Genomic DNA, 22,795 nt, shown 5'->3' on the forward strand with positions numbered 1-22,795 from the left:
AAACAAGGACTTACCTGCTTAGTAAGAATAAAGTAGGCATAGAAAGCCATCGCACTCCCGTAAGTGATGAAGTATGTGACTGGCTCCATGATGTCCCATGAATAGACCCACCATGTGAGCCATGCCAACGCTCCCCCTTGGGTAGACATCAGAGCTAGGCCGATCCATAGAAGCCTGGTGGTCTTTGCATTTGCATTGACTGCAATTCTGTCTTTCATCTAAGGAAAAGAAACAGAGAAACCTGTTCAAGCCAATGTGAGTGCTCCCCTGATGTGATAGGACAAGAGGTACTGGGTTAAAACTTAAACAGGGGGAGTTTAGATTGGATATAAGGAAAAAGTTCTTTACTGTAAGGGTGGTGAGGAACAGAAAGGGTGGTAATACACTGGAATGGGTTGCCCAAGGAAGGAAGCTGTGAATGCTCAATCCCTGGCAGTGTTCAAGGCCAGGTTGGATGAAGCCTTGGGTGACATGGTTTAGTGTGAGGTGTCCCTGCCCATGGCAGGGGGGTTGGAACTATATGATCTTAAGGTCCTTTCCAACCCTAATTCTTCTGTGATTCTATGATTCTATGAGCAGCACCTCAACTATTTTCTCCTACTGGACTAGATCCTTTTTCAGGATATTATTACTGACTCCACTTACCCTGCTGAGAAAGAAAAGGACTGAAATCCTCTGCTGTGTACCAAGAAATCCTGCTTTTAATCTCCCCTTTCCACTACTATGTAGACATACAGGGATTTATGTCTACTGGATTTCCAATTACCATTCAAGACAGCTGTGGTTAATGCTGAGGCTAGTCCTTACAAAGCAGATCTGAAGCCAAGAAAACATTTGTCCACTTTGTCAGGCTCTTTCTGGCTTCCTCCCCTCATGCTGGGTTAGCTTAGCCTGCCCTAGATCAACATTCACACCTTCGCTTCTTGGATTCTGGCAACCATTAATCCAGACAATTTGCCTTGATGCCTTAGTGACAGGGAAATGCCTAACCTAAGACGGAGGTGATTTCTACCTCACTACTGCTTTGGGTTCTTTTTTTTCTGTGATGGGTATTCAGAACTCATACAGCAACAGCTGACTAAGTGGACTTTCAATCCCAATACAAGCCATATTGAGGCTTGTTCATGACAGCTTTCTCCAGGTGTTTGTGGCTTCTACCCAGGAAGGGTGCATTCCAGGAGCGAAAAGAACTGAACTGAAAATAATTAGAATTTGAATTGATTTGAACTGAGCCTTATTTACATAATGAACAAAACAGACACACCATAACCATTCATGCTGATTTTCTTCTATCACAGGACTTACTCTTGATGAAAGGAAATGCCTTTGAGTTTCTAAAAAGAGTGACCCCACTTTCCAACCTGTTCAAGAGGCAATAGCTCTTCTTTCAGATGGTCCAGTTTCCGTAGTAATTCTCTCTCTTTCCTGACCTGGTGATCTTCTAAATGTAGAGCCGCATACAGTCTGTGAACCAAGAATTTTATATCTTCCATTTCAGTAGCATGCTCACTACTCAGCTTATCTGAAAAGAAAATGTTTGTCATATAAAACATTTCAAGAACCCACCCTTCTTCATTCTTTCTCCACCTCCAACCCCAAAAAGCAGGACCATCCAATGGTAAAAAAAGAAAACACCCCTCCTTCCTCCCCCCCCCCCCCCCAAAAAAAAAAACACACCAAAACCCAAAACAAAGAGAAATTCTTTTATACAGACAGGTTCCAGTTCTCTGAGACTTCACATTTCTTTCACTCGATGAAGTGAGGTAATCAGAGTTAATAAGCATTGCTCTTACCTTTTACAGGAGGTGACACACAATATGCTATGTTGTTGATAACAAGTGTGAAGTCATTCCTCAGTAAGACCTCCATTGAGGTTGCACCACAGACCTTGCAACCATCTGCAGAAGAAAGATTTAAGTTCTAAATAATTTCTCATGAGGAGACAAACATTAACTGATATCCCTTTGGAAAAGTGCCACAGCTTTTTATTAATAATGTTTGGAAAGGAACTGTACTTCTAGTAAATCTGGTAACTGACAGCTGTAAGGAACATCAACACAAAGTGTGTGTCTCTGAATGCCTTCACTAGCAATGTTATTCAGACTCATCACTACAATGAGCAAGCCTGCATTTGCCACTTGTATTTGGACTGCAACTTCAGTATATGAAAAGGCTCTCATCCAAAAGTGTAGACACACTGCAGCCCTTCCCAGGGCATTCTAAACACAGCAGATCTCACATGATTAGTACTCTGGCAACACTTTTATTTCCTTGGTAACAGGAAAAATAGCTGCATCCAAATGAGAAATGGATCCTTTCCTAGTTTACATTCAATACACAAGGGTCAATGTAAACTAAAACCTCTGCAGAAATGTAGATCTGTTTTGTCCCATTTCTGCTTTTTGTTTCCCCTGTTTAAAGGGGCCTGGAGTTTGTAAATAACCTCTTCTCCTTAGTATATTACTACTCTTCCTGCCTGTGAGCTTTCGTATGTCCTCCTCATTTCACCATCCACCACACCTCACTGCAACTAGGAGGCAAAGGAACACACCACATCCTGCAGGAAGCTGAAGGCACTGAAAAGGAGTTCCTGAAGCCATTAGCAGCAACATGTAATGGTGGATCCCTGGAGCTCTCACTGGCCCAAGTCCAGATCCCAGAGCCACCCAGTAAAATCAGCCCCTCCAGGGGGTTCAGATGACCCAAGAACCCCCGGAGCAGCACACCACTGGTGCTGCTGGACACACTGCTGTAGTGGGGAGTGGGGGGATTCAAAAGCCACATCCACAATACCCATTTGACCTGGTCTTCCATTTCCTATACATAAAAAGGGCACTGTCTCTTGCCCCTGCCAAGAGGTGGGCAGTGTCAGAAAACAGCAGCTTTACTCCCGAGATGGATAATAATTTTTTTATATATAAACATTTGTCACAGTGCTACTGCGCCAGCACCTCCATCGGTCCTCATGTGCCCGCTACAGAAAGGCACAATAGCCGCACACCTGCAATTATTTATTCACTGGAACTCTATCCTCAGACCCCATCTACTGAGGCTAAAACTACTGAGCTCTGCAAGCTAATGCATCAGCTGGCTCCCTGACCAACTGTATGTGTAGCAAAGCAAACATGGGAGGCTAACACTAGCACTTTCAATCCAAAATCTTAAGTTTTAATATGCCCATCCACCCTTTTTTTTTTTTTTAGTGTAACAGAACATCATTTGCATGTAAATGATTAAGGTGATATTTATGAAGTGACATTTAAGCAAAAAAAACTGTTCAAAAGAAGTGCCAGACAAGCTCTTTGTTCTGGATGTGATAAAACACCAATTTATTAACCTGCCCAACCTTTTATTAACTGAAAAGCAGAAAAGTTTGGGGGTAGTGAGGTGTTTTGTTTTAGAAAATTCCCCACAGGCTTTCAGCAAAAGGCTACTTTCCTTCCTATACCTAACTAAAAGTGTTCAAATGTGGACAAAGGGCCATTTTTTGTCTACAGAAGTTTTGCAGAACCAAATTCAACTCCACAGAAAATGAGTCATCATACACAGCATTAATATTTTCAATTAAGGTTGGCTTTCATTTAATGGCTAAATGACACAAGAAGTGTCTAAATCAAGGCTTCAAAATTTTTCATTAATAATAGATGTTCAAATTCAACCCCTCAGTACTTGAGCAATAGTTTCTCTTTACAGTATCAGTTTCATAATGAATTAAACATCTAAGCTTGTCCTCTAATATCACCATTGCCTGGGACTTGAAAAATACAGAGCAGAGAACTGTTGAACAGTCATTGTTTTAATCAAAGTGGGCAATGTTTCTATTGCAAAGTCGGGGTGGGGGGGCTTAAACAGGTGAGACAGGTGAAAACGGTCCAAATTCCATTTCACTTTGGAACTTGCCGCCTATCCATGCCAGAAACATCAGACTTGTAGGTTTCTTATGCTTCACAAGTGACTGATGCTTGCGTTGACGCAAAACAAGTAGTTAACTTTTGCTGACAGGCCACAGGAGAATGCAATTCAGCAGACAATCACAAATACTTCTGCCATGGATGTGTCTGCATGATAGGATAGTAGTACTCCGAGGTTAACTGTTTGCCAGCACATGTTTTTGGCTAGCCCTGCCTCACCCCAGTAAGAAATCCTCTTCAGTCAAAAACTCCATGTTCAGGGGAAGGCCAGCTGCTGACAATGACTATTAGTCAAAGTGGCTTCTGAAGAGTCTCCTACAAAATCATCTTTTCCAAGAGAATTTTCTAACTTTGCTGCCTAACAGACACAGCCTTAATAACAATAAAAAAAATTAAATCCAAAAAAACAAACACCAAAAACCCAACACACAAAAAAAAAACCCCAAACCCTAACACGAAAAACCCCAACACGAAAAACCCCAACACGAAATCCCCACAAACAATGCCAAAGTTCCTGTGTATATGAAGTTCATCCACACACTGGATCCACAATGAACCCCTACAGTAAACAATGCTAAACCTGATGGAGGACTGAACTCATGCTTCAGGACAGAAAGGAATTCCATTTGAAAATTCCACTTGAAAGGAAATGTATTCATTTTGAGGAATGACAGAATTGTAAAATACCTGTTGCAAAGACTTCTGCTCTCTCAACTCCTTTATCTTCTCTTTGCACATCCTGCAGGAACGCCTCTACGGTGGCCACCATTGGTTTAATAGTGAACTGACAGCGTTCGCTTCTTGTGGGCAGCGTAAGAGTTATCACAGGAAGACCATGCCTGTAATCAATAGTTACTTCTGGGGGGAGGAAGGAAAGAAAACAAAGTGAAAAAGTAATATTGTAAGTTGTAGTTTAATTTAAAGGCTGTTTTTAAAACACAAGATGAATAAAGAGAAAAAAACCACAAAAACACTCTAGATTTCTTTAATGATACAGTACCTCTGTTTTTAGGGGATATATATATAACATGCAACTAACGTCATCTGCCCCTACTCCCACAAAAATGAAACGCACATCTCTACATGGAGGGGAGGGTGCAGAATGTGCTGGGAAAGCTTACCGTCAGATGGCACCAGTGTTCTGTAAGGTGCTCCCTCCTGTTCCCTCCACGCTCCTGTATGCTTCCACAGCCGCACCTGCAGCACAGACACAGGGAGCCTGCTTTTTGCAATTTCTATGCAAAAAGACAGAACCATCCTTACAGACAGTACAAATATTGCCAAAGGTATTAAGGTGTTGCTATAAACTTTTTGTCTAACGTGGTTTAAATAACTCCAAGAAAAGGGGAAGGGGAAGGAAAGAAAGGAAAAAAAAATGGCAATGGCTCTGAAGTGCTTCATGCAACCCTTACAATAAGACCTCTCCTGTCCTGCAAAAAAGAGCTGCTTGAAAAGTCTCTACCTCATGGTGCCTGAAGGCAGAAGTGTTCTGCATCAGTTCAGAGTCTGTAGTGAAACTTAAAACAGTGGGCTTGGTTCTAGTGAAGTCTTCTACTGCTGAATCATATACTTCTGACACTTTTAATGTTCTCAAATAAAATATAAGTGACTGAGGTTACTTTCCTTAATTACATACTGTACACCAAAAGTTAACTGTTGACATTCATGGTGTTAAGAGACAAACCCAACAATGCGGCTTGCCAAAGTATGGAAGAATTTTTTACTTTTTAAACATGAATGTCTGTTTCAGCTCTAGCTGAGATGCTTCTGCAACTAACAGCACCACTAGCCTCTGGTACCACATTGAAGGAAGCACACCCAGATGCTGTAGGTATCCTCGATGCCCTGGGACAGGGATAACAGCAGGTTTCTGAACCTGCCTGGTTGCGCTCCCAAGCCTGTTCCTTCCTAACATCAGTGAGAACCATTAAGATCTTTTAACACAGCCATGTCAAAACAGAGAAGGCAAACTGCTCTGATTAGACCCATGTATTTCAAGCAGTCCACCCACACTGTGAAAGATGCAGTGACTTCAGAACAAAAGGCCTCTGCCTCTACAGCTAGTCCCCCTGAACAAGAACAATTTTATTGCAGTGACTCCCACAAAGCAGGCATTACTGCTATAAACTAAGTGTACCAGGCAGAAATACAAAGCGAAATCACATCCCTGACTAAGCTGGTTACAAGAATTGTCCGTAGGCTGGGCCAAGACACTTGGCATGTAACTTTGCAATCAAGATCTGATATCTATCATCCAAAATGCCCCAGGCATCGAATTGCACCCAGCCTCTATCTGAAGGTTATTTATTTTCTTTTGTTGTAAATTTGGGTATCTACTTTACTTAAAAAAGGAAACAATGCATTCAACAATTAATACATCACAAAATATTTAAATATATTAAGTAAAAAATATATTAAATTACATTTACTGAAATAAGACCATTAAGGTATTTCATTCTATTATTCTTTAGACTTTGACATTATGACTTATGCATGGTTCACTGAAAGAATCTCTATATACTAAAGGTTTTCTTAAATTTTTTAGGTTGTCTGTTAATGCAGCATACCCATTAAAATCACCTGCAAAGAATATGTCTAGTATAAGAAAAGCAAAAGCCACTGAGCCATGCAGTTGAATTGATTCCAAATAATAAATTCTTCCTATCAGGCTGATCAACTGGGAAGTGTGAAGGGCTGAGTCAACTTTCTCCCTATATTTCCAGATTTAAATCTCCAGTTTCAATGAAGTTATTAAAGCATTACTTTGCACCTTACAGCCAAAGCACTGTGCCCCTTTCAAAGTGCTAGGAATGACCCCTACCCTGCCACTGGAAAAGAAATGAAGTTGGCAAACTGAACTACAGGACCAAACCAATGAGACTGCCCTCACAGTAACATCAGTGAGAGCTGGAATCTTGGCTAATTCATCTCACCACACAAAGGCTGAAGAAAGCTATTCTATATCTTTCTGCAATACAAACACACACATGGCAGGATATCCTAAAACGCTTTAACACAATCACAACTATGGGAATCAGGCCAAAGGCTTGTGAACAACATTTAGCTCTGAAACTGTTAGCTGTTTCTCCCTCAGCTATATTTGCTTCCTAAAGCAAAACACTTGTGAGCAGCAGTTGGCCACAGCGCACATCTCTTGACTCAGTTCAAGGCATGGATGCTGGGAGTGAAAATTCATGAGAATTTAAGGCACAGAGTGCTAACTGTGATAAAAATAATCCAACATATTCCATTAAACAATACGAGTTGGTATAAAACAGAAAATATACCAATTGGTATAAAACAAAAAAAGTCAGTATAAACCAGAAAATACATATGCAGTTTAAAGAACTATTTTCTCTGTTAAGGGTCTCTGTAAGCAGAGAAGTTGCCACTCTTAAAGTCGAAGAGGAAATTCCGATGATCTGGTTTACAGCACAGCTTTAGAGAGTAATGTAGGAGCAAAACTGAGCTAGAAAATTACACAGCCAGACATGAGGAGTGGGAGAGACAGGAATAGCAATATTGCATTTTTCACTTTTGAGAGTGGCAAACGACTGAACCTACCTACATTGCAGTTTCTGGAGTTAGCTGTTTCAAATAAGCTATCTCTTACGACGCTGAGTGACTGCACCTGCAAACTTCAGCTCAAATTTATGTGTGACCAGTTATGAGTAATAAATTGCTATTATCATCAGTATAGGAGGAGACATGAAAACCTCTGATCTTCCTCAGCACTGCATATGCAAATAGAAACCTCATCAGGAACCATAACTTCTGTTCTATGGAAAACTGTAATGTGGGTGGGAAGGGAGAGAGCAAGAAATTGAAAGATTTCTTCTCAATAAAAAGTGACCTTAATAAGGAATTCTCCAAAAAGATGCCATTAGGAGACTGTCTTGAGAGCACGGAACTATTGTCTTTGACACTTAGTTGGTTTATTACATTTTGATTTGACATATCAAAATGTTGTAAAATATCTGAATCAAAATGCAGCTAGCCTACAATGACATACTTGACCACTGGTTTGTCTTCGCTTATATGCGTCTCAGAAGATCTGGTAGCTTTGGTTTGTTGTTTTGACAGCAGAACTAATGTAATGCTCCTTCACCATCCCAGTCCCCCTTAATTTGCATTTATTAGTAGAAAGCTATTCATCCCAACCAAAAAACAGTTGAACTCAGTCTGCCATCTTCTTGAAGAGACTTTATTCCTCTAGCATGAGATGCTGTCAAGAATGCCTCAAGTCAAACTCACAAGCAGCCTTCATAAAACACTATTACTGCCAACTGATACCATGAATGCTATCCTGTCCCATATTCTAATTTCCTTCTCTCTAAGGCAATGATAAGAACCTGAAATGGAAAAGCACAGTAATAAAACACACTATTCCCCTCAGCATAAGCTTTTTACCCTTAATTACACTGCAGCGAAACACACTCTAATCAAAACTTATCTTGCAGTGTGCTTTTCAATAGTAAAGTAGTATTACAGTCTTTCCTTTGGCAGAAGAGGAGAGCTCAGTTATCTCCTGGAGACCCTGTCCAACACCTTGCTCACAGCTACTGGAGAAGGACTGGAGGAAGGGAACAGAACGGAGAAAAATCATGGGGGAAAACAGCAGTTACAATGCCTAAAAATGAATCTTGGGGCCTCTCTGAGTGTCTCTAGATGAGCCAACGACCCCTGTATTCGGCATTCTCCCCACACACTGATCTACTGATCTTTTCCAGCTTGTGAAGGAGAGGGCAAGACAAGTCACCCTTCTAGATGCTGCTTGCTTGTCTGGAACAGGAGGAAAATGAGGGCCGGTATTGTGTTAGCCATTGTTTAGGGAGGACATGTACTACAAATAGCTAATTATATTTTCAATAGCAACACACATTTTTTTCTGTCTTTACTTACACCTAGAAGTTCTCTGCATATGAATGACTTCAGCTCCTGTCTGTTTCTCCAAGGGAAACAAACGAAGCAATTAAATATTTATGGAGTAACAATCTGCAACTTCAGAATAAACTATCTACAGACGTTTCAGAAAGGTTTAAAACCAAGGGAAAGGAGGAAAAAAAGCAGGTGCTGTCACAGTCTACTGCGTTTTCAGATCTTGTACAACCAAGATCACCAAAAAGGAATCAGTATTCAGACCAAGTTTACAGAAACTGCACATAAGGTATTTCCCTTTTTAAAATGAGTCACCAAGGCCATTTGGGAGATATCTGCTGTTAAGTTTCTGTGCTGTTTTTATAAGCAATCCCACATGAGTAGGAAAATAAGACATAAGGAGCCCTAACAAGTGCCTACAATCATCTTAGAAGTGCCCATTTGATCTACAGAAACACCTTCTCATTAATTTTTCAGTAATTTGTCTTTGCTTATACTTAAAGGATCTTCACTGTTTCCCTACTGGTCCTAGAACAGATTTAGATGACCATACAACAACAGCCTCAATACAAACAGCAGGTTCAAGGTACATAGCTCAGATTTAACAGTATCTTCTGAAAGCCTACCTTAAATTAAACAAACAAACCCCCTGCAACAGACACATCACTCATCCTGCAATAATAACACCTATACCTGGTAACTTTCAGCAAGGGAAGAAACTTGTGAAAGTTGGGAGCATTCAGAATATGTACTTTTTTCTTTTGTATCTTCTTCTCTCCAGGACAGAGAAATTATGACAGATTTTCTTATTTTCCTGAGACACAGCTTTCCTGTCTCAATATGGACCATGTGGTGAATACCTTCTCCCAGCTGCTCCACAGGGCACTACAAGAACTGCACTGCAACATTTATATTTCAGTCCTGCAGCTTACATAAAAAACACAGTATTTTTAACCCCTTCCTCAGTACAAATCAAAGTTTAAAAAAGCAACCAAGATGTCTCTGCCAACAAAGCAGCAGTTTCAACATAAGCATGCATAGTCTGGTGATATTGAAGAAGGAAGAGCAATACAGCATTCATGCGGCTTTCCTTCAAAACTCACTTGCCTCACAGCACTGTAAAAACCAGAAAAGCCCAAGCAATCTAATTTTGGTTTCATGTGCCTGTTGTTCTTTGTGCCTTTATCATCCTTGATGATCTTTCATTTCCTGCCTCTGCTCAGGTTCTAAGAACACTTGGCACTAGATTTAAGCAGCCAGACAAACTACCAATGACCTAAGTGACAGCTGTGCTATGTGCATCAAGGCCACTGAACATCAAGAACCTGTTGTATGGCAGCCCAGCTAGTCAAATCCACCACTGCAGCAGAGCTTTGCCAGGAAGACGTTCCACCCAGCCTCCACTGAGCAAGTGTGCATCCTTCCCTGGATTTCTGTCACTACTGCTTTGTGCTCTCTCACACACTCCTTGCCCAAACTCTTCCTCTCCACACACTCCCCACTCTACTCAGCATATGCAAGTAGGGGAGAAAAGACTTTACGCAGCCCTGCCAAGTCAAAGATGATCACAAGAGGCAAAGTTTTTCTTCTCACACTGTATGTCCCCCAAGGTCATCTGACTCTCCACCAGGCAGCTGAGGATGTAGAGCTCTGGCTATCTAAGGAGGCACCTGGATTTGCATCCATATAGGTTTTACAAGCATTAAAAATATATGGTGAAAACACCAACATTTAAAACACGCTGAAATTAAGCCTCACTGTCCTCTATCCAAATGCATGATTTTAGTAGCAGTGCCCCCTTACTGCAAAGAAGCAACACCACAGGAAGTGTTGAGACAAAAAGGATGCACATCAGCTGACATCTGCCTGGCAGCATCATCTGAGGACAATTCTGAAGGTACAGATAATCCTTGCTTTTGAAAGCAAGCAGGTTTCTGAGCAAGTGTAAGGACAGGCCTAAACCAAAACAATTACACAGGCCAAGTGCATTGTTAGGAAGAACACCAAGATTTGTGTCTTATTTTATCAAACCTTCTTCTCCTTCCCTTCCTACAAAGAGAAGCAGGTCCAAAATCTCCTCTGAGTCTAAGGCTTTACAGTATTGGAAATCTAACATCTTCATCTGGTTTCAGTACAATCTAGTTGTTTGAAAGTTGCTGTTCTTCCCAACCTCATTCATTTTCAGAATGGAAGATAGGATGCAAGACCTAGAAGGAAGTGTGCAAATCAAGTGCAAATCAAAATATGGGTAAGACTCTGAGAAGGAGGGATTATAGCATGAAAATGTATTTGTGCTTAAAAGCAAGCCTACATGCAAGAGCTGTGCCATCTGTTCCCCAAAACCAGTCTTGGTCAAAAGATTAATCTGTCAGCACAGACAGGGTCTTTAATTTGTCCCACAGAATGGACCTTTGCTCTTGTGCTGTGCCTTCTGGGACAGGCATCCTGATCTGGGAAGTGTTGCAAAATTTTATTTTAAGGGTAATAAGAGTAACTCTGCTTTCAAAAATACTCTTACAGTTTATCTCTTTAGATAAGAAAATGGGCTTGCTGCATCTTTTCCTACAAAGGTCTTACAAAGAGCATATCCTAATGCACACAGCTGCTTTTGTATCTCTCTCAAAAAAAGCTCAATCACCTCTAGCAATAATACTCATTCTTCAAACTGCCAGCAAAGAAAAAGCTTGTTTAAATTTCAGCTGAAATGAGATAACAGAAGAGAGAGGATGCGAAGTCAGATGAATGCATTTACAGGTTTATCGAAGTTGCAGCCAACTCTCACTTTCCTCTTGCAGAGCTTTTCACATAGGAAGCACTGGGCAGATTGTAGCACACAGGAAAAAGATGATGTAACTCAAAACAGAACTGCTTGTCAACATTTTCACTTAGAATGGACACTTCCATTTACAATATAAATAACCCTACCCACCAATGCAATAAACCCAGGGTTTTTTTTATACACCTAGAGGACGCACTTCTTTTTACCAGGATTTTCTTTACTCAACTGTGCAGATTTCAAAATGCCTTAAGGCATTTACAGCTTGACTAATAAAGAAGAAAGGACTTGGGAAAATTGATTGACTTGGGGTTAAGAATTAGTATTGACAGATGTGTGCAAAAACGTCAGTCAGAATTATCAGCAGTGGAGAACTTTCCAGCAGTGGCTCTTAGGCAGCTTTTCGGCAAGGTTTTTAGCAGATATGCTCTCAAACAGACCTTGGAAAGGGAACAGCTGTGCAGCTGTATATGCTCCAGGCAGGGAAAGCTGTCTCTTCTCCACAGCATCCCTTCCATTCCCCACTTAGCCACCTCTCCAGGAAATTATTTCCATCTTTGTCCCACTGTGTGCATTTCCCACCTTGTCCCATCTCACACCTCCCTAGGGTCTGACCTCATGCCATCAGGAACCCCAGTAATCTGCAAAATCAATCATCTCCTCTATTCCTTTTCTTCACCTCCCTAAAAACTTAACTGCACTATACTTGCACAGTAGTACTGAAATTTTGCTCTTTTGAAGAGCATTTCTCCACAGCTATCAATTTCCGCTATCCAAACACCATCATCCTAAAAGCAGACTATTTCTTGGCAATGCAGACTGTCAGCTGCAGATCCAGAGCCACCTGGCCAGGCTCCAGCCAGCTTTGTGGACCAGTAGAGCTGAATCCTTCCCCTCTTATTTGCTCTCAAATACAAAACACTTCCCTGATCACCCTGGGGCAGAAGATGCCATCCCAACAAGAAAACACAGACCAAAAAAATCTGCACTTGACTTCAGCTGGACACAGCAGATTCATTCCATTTGCCCACCCACACTGAGCAAAGAAGCTTTTTAATTAGATAATTAATTATTATTTGGAGGGACAGGAAAATGTTAGGGATCAAATCTGAGGCAAGACAGGATAGCTGCATAGAGAAGGTAGTCTTATTTCTGTGTCTGGCTTAGTCCCAATATAATTTAGAGCAAATCCTGGTACGAGTATCTGAATGTTGCACTATTAGAGAGGTTTCTCCTTTTTCTCCTGCCACTGCATTTTCCAGGAATGATTTGCCTATATAATTATGTTAACATAGTAGACCATAATAAGATGCTTTTATAAATATCTCTGTAGCTCCTTTCCTTCCTTTTTGTCTTTTTGTTTAAATCTCTTTCCCTCTTCCACCCCCCAATAATAAAAGATCTGCAGTCAGACCAGCTGAAATACTTAGGAACGGCGCAGGCAGCTGTAAACGAGTACTTTTCCAAAGAGAAAATACAAATCTGTTTTGATTGCTTGAAAACAAACAAAAAAAGAAATAAAAAGGTAGGAGCAGAAGAGTTGACAGATTAGATTAAAAGCCTTTCTCTGTTAGCAGTTAGTATTAGTACACAGATGCAATGATTTATATCCCTTATAACAGATAGTTGTAAAGTAACTCCCAAACGGAACTTATGCTGTTATATTGCAGCTTTGTATGCTGTTACGCTCCTGTGGATGCTCAGATTACTTGCAGGGAGTGCAAAACACATTTTTTAGCCTTGTTAGAAAGTAACTAAAGAAAACAAAGGCATAAACAGCCAAGTAAAGAGAGAAGGCTGATCCTTTCCTTTTCCATAGCTTCTGAAGAATAGCATTAAACCAAAATTCTATGGCAGATACTATAAGAACATCCATAGCCAGTAACCAAGAACAAACTTAAGATCACAGTTAATAGAAACTTCACCAGGTTTTGCCAAAACTGTAGAGCTTTCTGGTATATATAAATATATATATATATAATATATATAAATATAAAATAAGTAATCAGACAAAAGCAAAGAAAATAAACATTTCTAAGCCACAAGATCAAAGGGGCCACTACAAATGTATCAGTACCAATTCATTTAAGAGTTTCGAGCCTTCATGCACACTTACAGAATCTTAGTATCATAGAATGGTTGGAAAGGACTTTAAGATCATCTAATTCCAACCCCTCTTCCATGAGCAGGGACACCTCATACTAGACCACGTCACCCAAGGCTCTGTCCAACCTGGCCTTGAACACTGCCAGGCATGGAGCATTCACCACTTCTCTGGGTAACCTATTCCAGTGCCTCACCACCCTCATAGTAAAGAACTTCTTCCTTGTATCTAACCTGAACTTCCCCTGTTTAAGTTTGTTTAAGTTAACCCTTGTCCTGTCACTACAGTCCCTGATGAACAGTCCTCCCCAACATCCTTGTAGGCTCCCTTCAGATACCAGGAGGCTGCTACCAAGTCACCACTTCACAGAACAGTTGCAACAAGCTGGGTTTAGCAACACTGTTGTAGAAACACTTCACTTGAGAAGACAACTTTCTTCTAAGTCCTTTATCAGAGGACTACATAAATGTTTTTAAAACCACAAAACTCATCCAAGTAGGCATCTATTTGTTTTCCTGGGAAAGAGCTTTGCTGGGAGAAGTAGCTTCAAGTGCACCTGTTAAAAGGGTAACCATAGCAAAGATAGCTAGAAAATCCAATCACTGCTCTGGCATGAAAAACAACCATGCTGTTGAGTGTGCAGAGGCCTCCTTATCCCAAGAGTTCAGCAAAGGTCCTGATGAGCATGTATGTCCAGGCACTTTACAACTTCTCAACTTTTGTCTATGGACCTATCACACTCAAATACTTGTGGACACATCTCAAACATTGCTATCACCCAAGAAGACACACCAAAATGTTGTCAGATATCAAGAAAAAAAAAAAACACCAACCCAAACATTTTTGCTTTCTTTTCTATTTTTCTTTTTGAAGTCTTTTCTCATTGCTGTTCAAGAAGCTATTTTACACTAAAAACATCAACTGGCTGTGGCTTTGCTGCTGCTGCCCACTTCCATGTTTCAGCTGTTAACATCAGTGTTTTAAAAATATACCTGGACTGAAACAGTGACTTAGTGAACTCATTTGCAGCACTCCTTATTGAATCCAGCATTGTCTGATTTTCACCTTCTTCTTGCACAAGTATAAAGCATACAGATAGCAATGATATTTGGGAATCAACAACCAATACTGTCTGTGATACACTGAGCCCTTCACTCTGCCCTTCGGCTTTTACTCTGTACCCCAAGCCTGTACATTTGTAACTTTCTATAGAGCAGGCAAAACAAGCAGAAAAACTAACGATTTCCTGTAGAGGTTTCCAGTGGTTTTTTTTTTTCCTAAAGCTTATTAGCATGAGAAAAACAATTAAAACCAGTAGAAGATGATAAAAGGCTCTGTATGCCCCAGATGGTGCAGCACCTGCATTCCAAAGCACCCTGCTGTGCTTCCTTGGGGGGGTTAGCAAATCTGCATGTTAGCTGCTCACTTTTCACCCCAAAGGCTTTGAACTCCAGCCAATTAAGAGCTGTTCTATTTTCTCTTCCTCTATTAATTCACTTAAGACAAGTATTTGAAAGGCTCGCGCAACAGACAGGGCAAGAACCTGCATTCTGTAAATGCAGAGTTTACCAAGTGTCTTTAGGAGCCCCTTTTAACATTAAAGCAAACAAGAATTTAATGCCACACACAACACACAACCAGTAGTCAAAACCTGCTGCTGTTTTTCTCCTCAGGCCCATAGTAACATCAATATACACTGGATGTAGTCACCCAGTCTTCCAACAGAAGCCGATTGCTATAATGCAGTGATTATGAAGCAGAACTTCTTGCCCAGCTCTGGGTTACATTTAAAAGGAGCTGCCATTGATGAATCACATTCCTGCAGACAGCAAAATCTCCACCCTGCAACACTAGAAAAGTCTGTTTCATGCTGGCACATTTTCTTTAAACTCTCTCAATTAAATCCTCTCACCTTGTTCGTTAATCAAGAGGAGTTTGCCGTTAAACATCAGTTTTCCCCCAGACTTGGTCCTAATTGACTAAAAACATATAATTTGGGGAAGGCACTACTAAAAGAAAACTCTAAAATTAAAGGTAATTCAATCCTGCAATGTGCTCAATGTCAGGCTGCCATGTTTACAGCCTCTGTACACTAGAACACAGCACAACACTGACCTAGAAAATTCATGGTCTGTGGTCATTCTATTCACCCCAGCTCCAACATACACCCATCAGATTTGTACAGGAATTCTACCTGAAGTAAAATCTCAAATGACTTATGTAAGAAACTATGGATAAGGGTATTGTTTATTAAGATTTATGTTAAGCCCAATGTAAAGGTTAGGCAACAAAAGATAGGAAACCACTTACTCAAACAGTCACCAGACACAGCTTGCGCAAGATAAGATAACCGCAATCGCTTACACAAACTAAACCAAGTACCGCTTATGCAAACATAGCAAATGATGAGTAAAGATAACTGTAAGATGCTCCAGGAACTGGCAGAAGCAAGACAAACAACTCCATGTAAGAACATATGGAGTAAAAGGTCAACTATGGAACAAAGGAAGAAGACTTCTTACTTCAACCTCAACGACCACCAGGAGACAGAAGTTAACCCCCTAGCAACAGCTGAAGCATGCGCAGAGTACCTCCACTACTTCATGAACACGGAAGTAAAGATGTATAAAAAGGGGATGTTCGAACTGCTCAGCACGGCAGTTGGCGGAGCGCAGACTCCCCTGTCGTCCAGCGCTGTCTTTGCTCATATTCTACTTGCTATAATTAATAAAATTTTAATTGGATTATGATCCGTTGTGGTCTCAATTTATAACAATTTTCTGGTGCCGTGACTCGGATAAGGAACGGTGGGCTTTGGTCCTCCGGGGAGGCGCCCCGTGACATTTCGCGGCCCCGCGACCAACAGCTTACCTCATCCTTACCGACGAACCTAAATGCTAGAATAATGAGCAAAGGAAAAACCGGTAAAATCCCATAAAATTCTGTGCACGGGAGTCCGGACGAAGACGCAGGACGCGTAAGTATATTGCGAATTTTTTCGCGGGTTTGCCGTTCGGACGGGATTGGGTTTCCTGGAATATAACGAATGAGAGGTTCGATATACTGAACCAAGCGAGTGTGGACTCTTAAGTACTGCATTTCCCATCTCCCGCGAGGGACTGGGCCAGGAACAAGGGGAGCGAGTGAGTGTTTGTTTGTGGATATTCCAGAAGATGGGGGCGAAGGGCAGCAAGCCTTCGACTCCCATGGGAAGGGTACCCATTGTACCTAAGAATACCCCTCTGGCATATATCTTAGACAATTGGAGACATTTCCCTGGAACCCTAGGGAAAGATAAGCAAAAAAATGATAGAATATTGTACTAAGATATGGGGAGGGAAGAAGATTTCTAAAAATGTCTTTTGGCCAGTCTATGGGTCAGAAGAAGATTGGGTAAGACAGCAATTAAACCTCTGGGTTAATAATAAAAACCCCTTAACCCGGAGGAGAGTCAATATGCGGAAGTGTGGCTAGAAAGACAGGGAGCTAGACTTTACCCGCTGAATGAGATAAAAACTAAACAAAAGAAAAAGAAGGAAGAGTTAGACGAAACCCTTCTAACCCCCCCTCCTTACATTCCTCCTCCTGCTCCCACAGCCCCTCCAGAGGTGCCCAGAGCATCCACTCCCCCACCAGAGTTGGAACAAGAGTCTCCCCCTCCTCCTAGATGCGTAACTAGAAGTCAAAAAGGGGCAGCTCAGATGTACCCCCTAAGGGAAATACCCATGGGGGGGCCTCAACCTGTGATCGGATATATTTCCGCACCCTTAAATTCATCTGACCTACGAGATTTTAAAAGAACCGAGATGGGAAACTTAATTGAGGACCCACTCGGAGTGGCAGAAAGATTAGATCAATTTTTGGGACCAAACCTTTATACTTGGGATGAGATGCAATCTATCCTTGGTCAATTATTTACTACTGAGGAAAGAGATATGATTAGACGAGCAGGAATGAGACTGGGATGCTCAACATGTCCAGGGACCTCAAGCAGATATTAAATGGCCACTCCAAAGACCTAATTGGGATAATCAAAATCCGGTACATAGAACTCATATGCAGGACCTGAGAACTATAGTAATTCAGGGAATTAGAGAAGCAGTACCCCGTGGCCAGAATATCAATAAAGCATTTATACCTGTTGCAAGCGAGGGTGAAGGGATATATAAGAAGACTCTGCAGGTTAATGTATGGCTACGTGACTGGTGCCAAAGGCAGGGGTTTGGGTTTTTCTGTCACGGGCTGCTGTATGGGACACCTGGTTTGCTGGTGACAGGCGGGATACACCAGTCCCAGAGAAGAAAAAGGGTTTTGGGGCAGGAGTTAGCAGGGCTTATTGACAGGGCTTTAAACTAGTTATGAAGGGGGGAGGGGATTTAACTGGGCCTGTTGGGGACAAGCCCAAGAGGAACATGCTAGGGATTGAAGGATGGCGGGCTAAGGAGGACTATCAATCTCTTGTTTCACTTGTGGGAAAGGATAGCTTTTTAGACCCTGTCCCGCAGGGGAAAAAGGGTACTAGGACTGGCTCCCTGAAATGCCTGTACACCAATGCACGCAGCATGGGGAATAAACAGGAGGAGTTAGAAGTCTGTGTGCAGGCTAAAGGTTATGATCTAGTGGCGATTACAGAGACATGGTGGGACAGTTCACATGACTGGAATGTGGTCATGGATGGCTATGTCCTTTTTAGGAAAGATAGGTCAGCGAAGCGAGGTGGTGGAGTTGCTCTTTACGTGAGAGAGCAACTAGAATGTATTGAGTTCTGTCCGGGGTCGGATGAGGAGCAAGTGGAATGTCTGTGGGTACGAATCAAGGGGCAGACTGGCACGGGTGATACAGTTGTGGGGGTCTATTACAGACCTCCTGATCAGGACGAAGGAGTTGATGAGGCTTTCTACAGGCAACTGGAAGTAGCCTCGCGACTACATGCCTTAGTCGTCGTGGGGGACTTTAACTACCCCGATATTTGCTGGAAGACTCACACAGCCAGTCATTCACAGTCTAGAAGGTTCCTCGAGTGCATTGATGATAATTTCTTAATGCAAATGGTGGACATACCAACTAGGAGAGCAGCGCTGCTAGATTTAGTACTCGCCAACAAGGAGGGTTTGGTCGAAGTGGTGACGGTCAATGGCAGCCTTGGCTGCAGTGACCATGAGATGGTGGAGTTTAGGATCCTGTGTGGGAGGAATAGAATACCTAGCAAAGCCACAGTTCTGGATTTCCGAAGGGCCAACTTTGGCCTCTTCAGTCAACTGCTAAGGGAAGTCTCATGGGAAAGTGTACTAGGCGGTAAAGGGGCTCAAGATAGTTGGTTAGCATTCAAGGACCGCTTCTTCCAAGCTCAGGATCGGAGCGTCCCAATGAGTAGGAAGTCAAGTAAGGGATCTAGGAGACCGGCGTGGTTAAACAAGGAGCTGCTGGGCAAACTCAAGTGGAAAAGGAGAATCTATGGATTATGGAAGGAGGGGCTGGCCGCTTGGGAGGAATATAGGACAGTTGTTAGAGGATGTAGGGAGGCAATTAGGACAGCTAAGGCCTCCTTGGAACTCAATCTTGCTAGTCGGGTTAAAGACAATAGAATAGAAAGGGCTTCTTCAAATACATAGCAAATAAAACTAACACAAGAGGCAATATAGGCCCACTGCAGAATGAAGTGGGTACCCTGGAGACAGAGGATATAAAGAAGGCAGAGGTGCTGAATGCCTTCTTTGCCTCTGTCTTTACTCCTGCAGACTCTCCCCGAGGGCCCCGGATTTCTATAGCCCCAGAAGGAGTCAGGACAAAGGAGGAGTTTGCTTTGGTAGATGAGGATTGGGTTAGGGATCAGCTATGCAATCTGGACATCTGTAAATCGATGGGTCCGGATGGAATGCACCCACGGGTGCTGAGGGAGCTGGCGGAGGTCATTGCTAGGCCACTTTCCATCATCTTTGGTAAGTCGTGGGAAACGGGCGAGGTGCCTGAGGATTGGCGGATGGCAAAGGTCACACCAATCTATAAGAAGGGCAAGAAGGAGGACCCGGGTAATTATAGACCGGTCAGCCTTACCTCCATCCCTGGAAAGATGATGGAACAACTTATTCTTGACTCCATCACTAGGCATATCAAGGATGAGGGGGTCATTAAGAACAGCCAACATGGTTTTATGAGGGGGAAGTCATGTATGACCAACCTTATAGCCTTCTATGAGGAAGTGACTAGGTGGAGGGATGATGGTAGAGCGGTAGATGTAGTTTTTCTTGATTTCAGTAAGGCATTTGATACTGTCTCCCACAGCATCCTCATAGATAAGCTAAGGAAGTGTGGGCTTGACGATCAAGTAGTGAGGTGGATCGAGAACTGGTTGAAAGGAAGAAGGCAGAGAGTTGTGGTCAATGGCGCAGAATCTAGCTGGAGGTCTGTGACTAGTGGAGTTCCTCAGGGGTCGGTGCTGGGACCGGTGCTGTTTAATATTTTCATCAATGACCTGGATGAGGGAACTGAGTGCACCCTCAGCAAGTTTGCTGATGACACAAAACTGGGAGGAGTGGCTGACACACCAGAGGACTGTGCTGCCATTCAGCGAGACCTGGACAGGCTGGAGAGTTGGGCGGGGAGAAACTTGATGAAATTTAACAAGGGCAAGTGTAGAGTCTTGCATCTGGGGAAGAACAACCCCATGTACCAGTACAGGTTGGGGGTTGACCTGCTGGAAAGTAGTGAAGGGGAAAGGGACCTGGGGGTCCTGGTGGATAGGAGGATGACCATGAGCCAGCAATGTGCTCTTGTGGCCAAGAAGGCAAATGGCATCTTAGGGTGCATTAGAAAGGGTGTGGTTAGTAGGTCAAGAGAGGTTCTCCTCCCCCTCTACTCAGCCTTGGTGAGGCCGCATCTGGAATATTGCGTCCAGTTCTGGGCCCCTCTGTTCAAGAAGGACAGGGAATTGCTTGAAGGAGTCCAGTGCAAAGCCACAAAGATGATTAAGGGAGTGGAACATCTCCCTTATGAGGAGAGGCTGAGGGAGCTGGGTCTCTTTAGCTTGGAGAAGAGGAGACTGAGGGGTGACCTCATCAATGTTTACAAATATGTAAAGGGTAGGTGTCAGGATGATGGAGCTAGGCTTTTTTCAGTGATATCCAGTGATAGGACAAGGGGCAATGGGTGTAAACTGGAGCATAGGAAGTTCCACGTTAACATCAGGAAGAACTTCTTTACTGTAAGAGTGACAGAGCACTGGAACAGGTTGCCCAGGGGGGTTGTGGAGTCTCCTACACTGGAGATATTCAAGGCCCGCCTGGACAAGTTCCTGTGTGATGTACTGTAGGTTACCCTGCTCTTGCGGGGGGGTTGGACTAGATGATCTTTTTAGGTCCCTTCCAACCCTTGCGATTCTGTGATTCTGTGATTCTGTGATTTAATGAAATGCAAAAGAAAGATGAAAGCCCTACTGAGTGGCTGGAACGACTGAGGAAAGCCCTTCAGCTGTACTCTGGGGTAAATCCAGACGACCCTTTAGGGCAAGCACTCCTCAAAACTCAGTTTGTGGCAAAATCATGGGAAGATATCAGAAAGAAGATTGAAAAGTTAGAAGACTGGCAGAATAGAGGGTTGGATGAATTACTGAGAGAAGCTCAGAAAGTCTATGTAAGGCGGGAAGAAGAGAGCAGCAAGCGACAAGTAAAAATGATGGTAGCAGCGGTCAGAGAGGATCGCAGAGGGCGAACTAGTGAACATAAATCTGCTGGAGCGAAACAACAGAATGTAGTAGTACAGAAGGAACAGAGATGTTGTTTTTATTGTGGAAAGAAGGGACATATAAAGAAGAATTGCAGAGAAAGGATCAGGGATGAGGAAATATTGAAAACGGAATAGGAGAGTCAGGGGCTCTACATCTTAGGGGACCGGAGTCATCATGAGCCCTTGATAAAATTAAAAATAGGTCCCCATAAACAAGAGTTCACCTTTTTAGTAGACACTGGGGCTGAGAAATCAACTATTAAGCAAATACCTGAGGGATGTTAAGTTTCCCCTGAAAAAGTACAAGTAATTGGGGCAAAAGGAGAACCCTTTAAAGTAAGCAAAATCAAAAATGTGGTATTCGAAACTGAAAATAAATTTGGAATGGGTGAACTCTTGCTCGTCCCTGAAGCAGAATTTAATCTGTTAGGACGAGATTTAATTGTTGAATTGCAATTAGAAATTAAAGTAAAAACTCAAGAGCTAACAGTGTCTGCTTATCCTTTGACCGTGGATGATCAAAAACAAATTAACCCCGATGTCTGGTACTCTCCGGACACAATTAGTAGACTGGAAATTCCACCGATTAAAATCCAAATTTCCGAACCCCACATACCTGTGAGGGTAAGGCAATATCCCATATCCCTAGAAGGACGGAGAGGATTAAAGCCAGAAATTGATCGATTGTTAGCACAAGGAATCTTAGAGCCTTGTATGTCACCCTTTAACACCCCCATTTTGCCTGTAAAGAAACCAAATGGGAAATATCGGCTCGTACATGATTTAAGGGAAATAAACAAAAGAACTATCACCCGGTTCCCTGTAGTAGCAAATCCATACACACTGCTAAGCAAACTAGGACCCCATAACTCCTGGTATAGTGTGGCTGATTTAAAGGATGCCTTTTGGGCCTGTCCACTGGCAGAAGAATGCCGTGATTATTTTGCCTTTGAATGGGAAGACATAGAGACAGGCCGTAGACAGCAATTGAGATGGACCGTGCTTCCCCAAGGGTTCACTGGGTCCCCTAATCTGTTTGGACAGGCCATGGAAGAGCTCTTAAAAGAATACCAGGTACAAACGGGGAACGTGTTGTTACAGTATGTAGATGATCTGCTCATAGCAGGGAATAATAAGGAGGATGTAAGAAAAGAAAGCATTCGACTTCTAAACTTTCTTGCACAAAAGGGCCTACGGGTATCACAAGAAAAATTACAATTTGTGGAGGAAAAAGTAAAATATTTGGGACATTATTTGTTTAACGGCCAGAAGATATTGGATCCAGAGCGCATTAAAGGAATTCTGGAATTACCTATGCCTGTCACTAAGAGGCAAATTCGGCAGGCATTAGGGCTATTTGGGTATTGTAGGCAATGGATAGAAAACTATAGCTTTAAAGTTAAA

General features: G+C 42.4%; 1 protein-coding gene across 1 annotated transcript in view; it reads right to left on the reverse strand.

The window, feature by feature from the left end:
- The window catches only part of MCUB (mitochondrial calcium uniporter dominant negative subunit beta), a 57,820-nt gene that overhangs the window by 2,592 nt on the left and 32,433 nt on the right, over positions 1–22,795 (reverse strand). The window contains exons 2-6 of the mRNA XM_065690332.1: positions 5,033–5,108; positions 4,599–4,769; positions 1,794–1,898; positions 1,362–1,522; positions 15–218 (exon numbers count right to left, since the gene is read on the reverse strand). Of these exons, the coding sequence (XP_065546404.1) occupies positions 15–218; positions 1,362–1,522; positions 1,794–1,898; positions 4,599–4,769; positions 5,033–5,108 (717 nt within the window). The remainder of the gene's footprint in view (positions 1–14; positions 219–1,361; positions 1,523–1,793; positions 1,899–4,598; positions 4,770–5,032; positions 5,109–22,795) is intronic.

This window comes from Lathamus discolor, chromosome 1, assembly GCF_037157495.1.
Source record: "Lathamus discolor isolate bLatDis1 chromosome 1, bLatDis1.hap1, whole genome shotgun sequence".
In the NCBI taxonomy this organism is placed as follows: domain Eukaryota; kingdom Metazoa; phylum Chordata; class Aves; order Psittaciformes; family Psittacidae; genus Lathamus; species Lathamus discolor.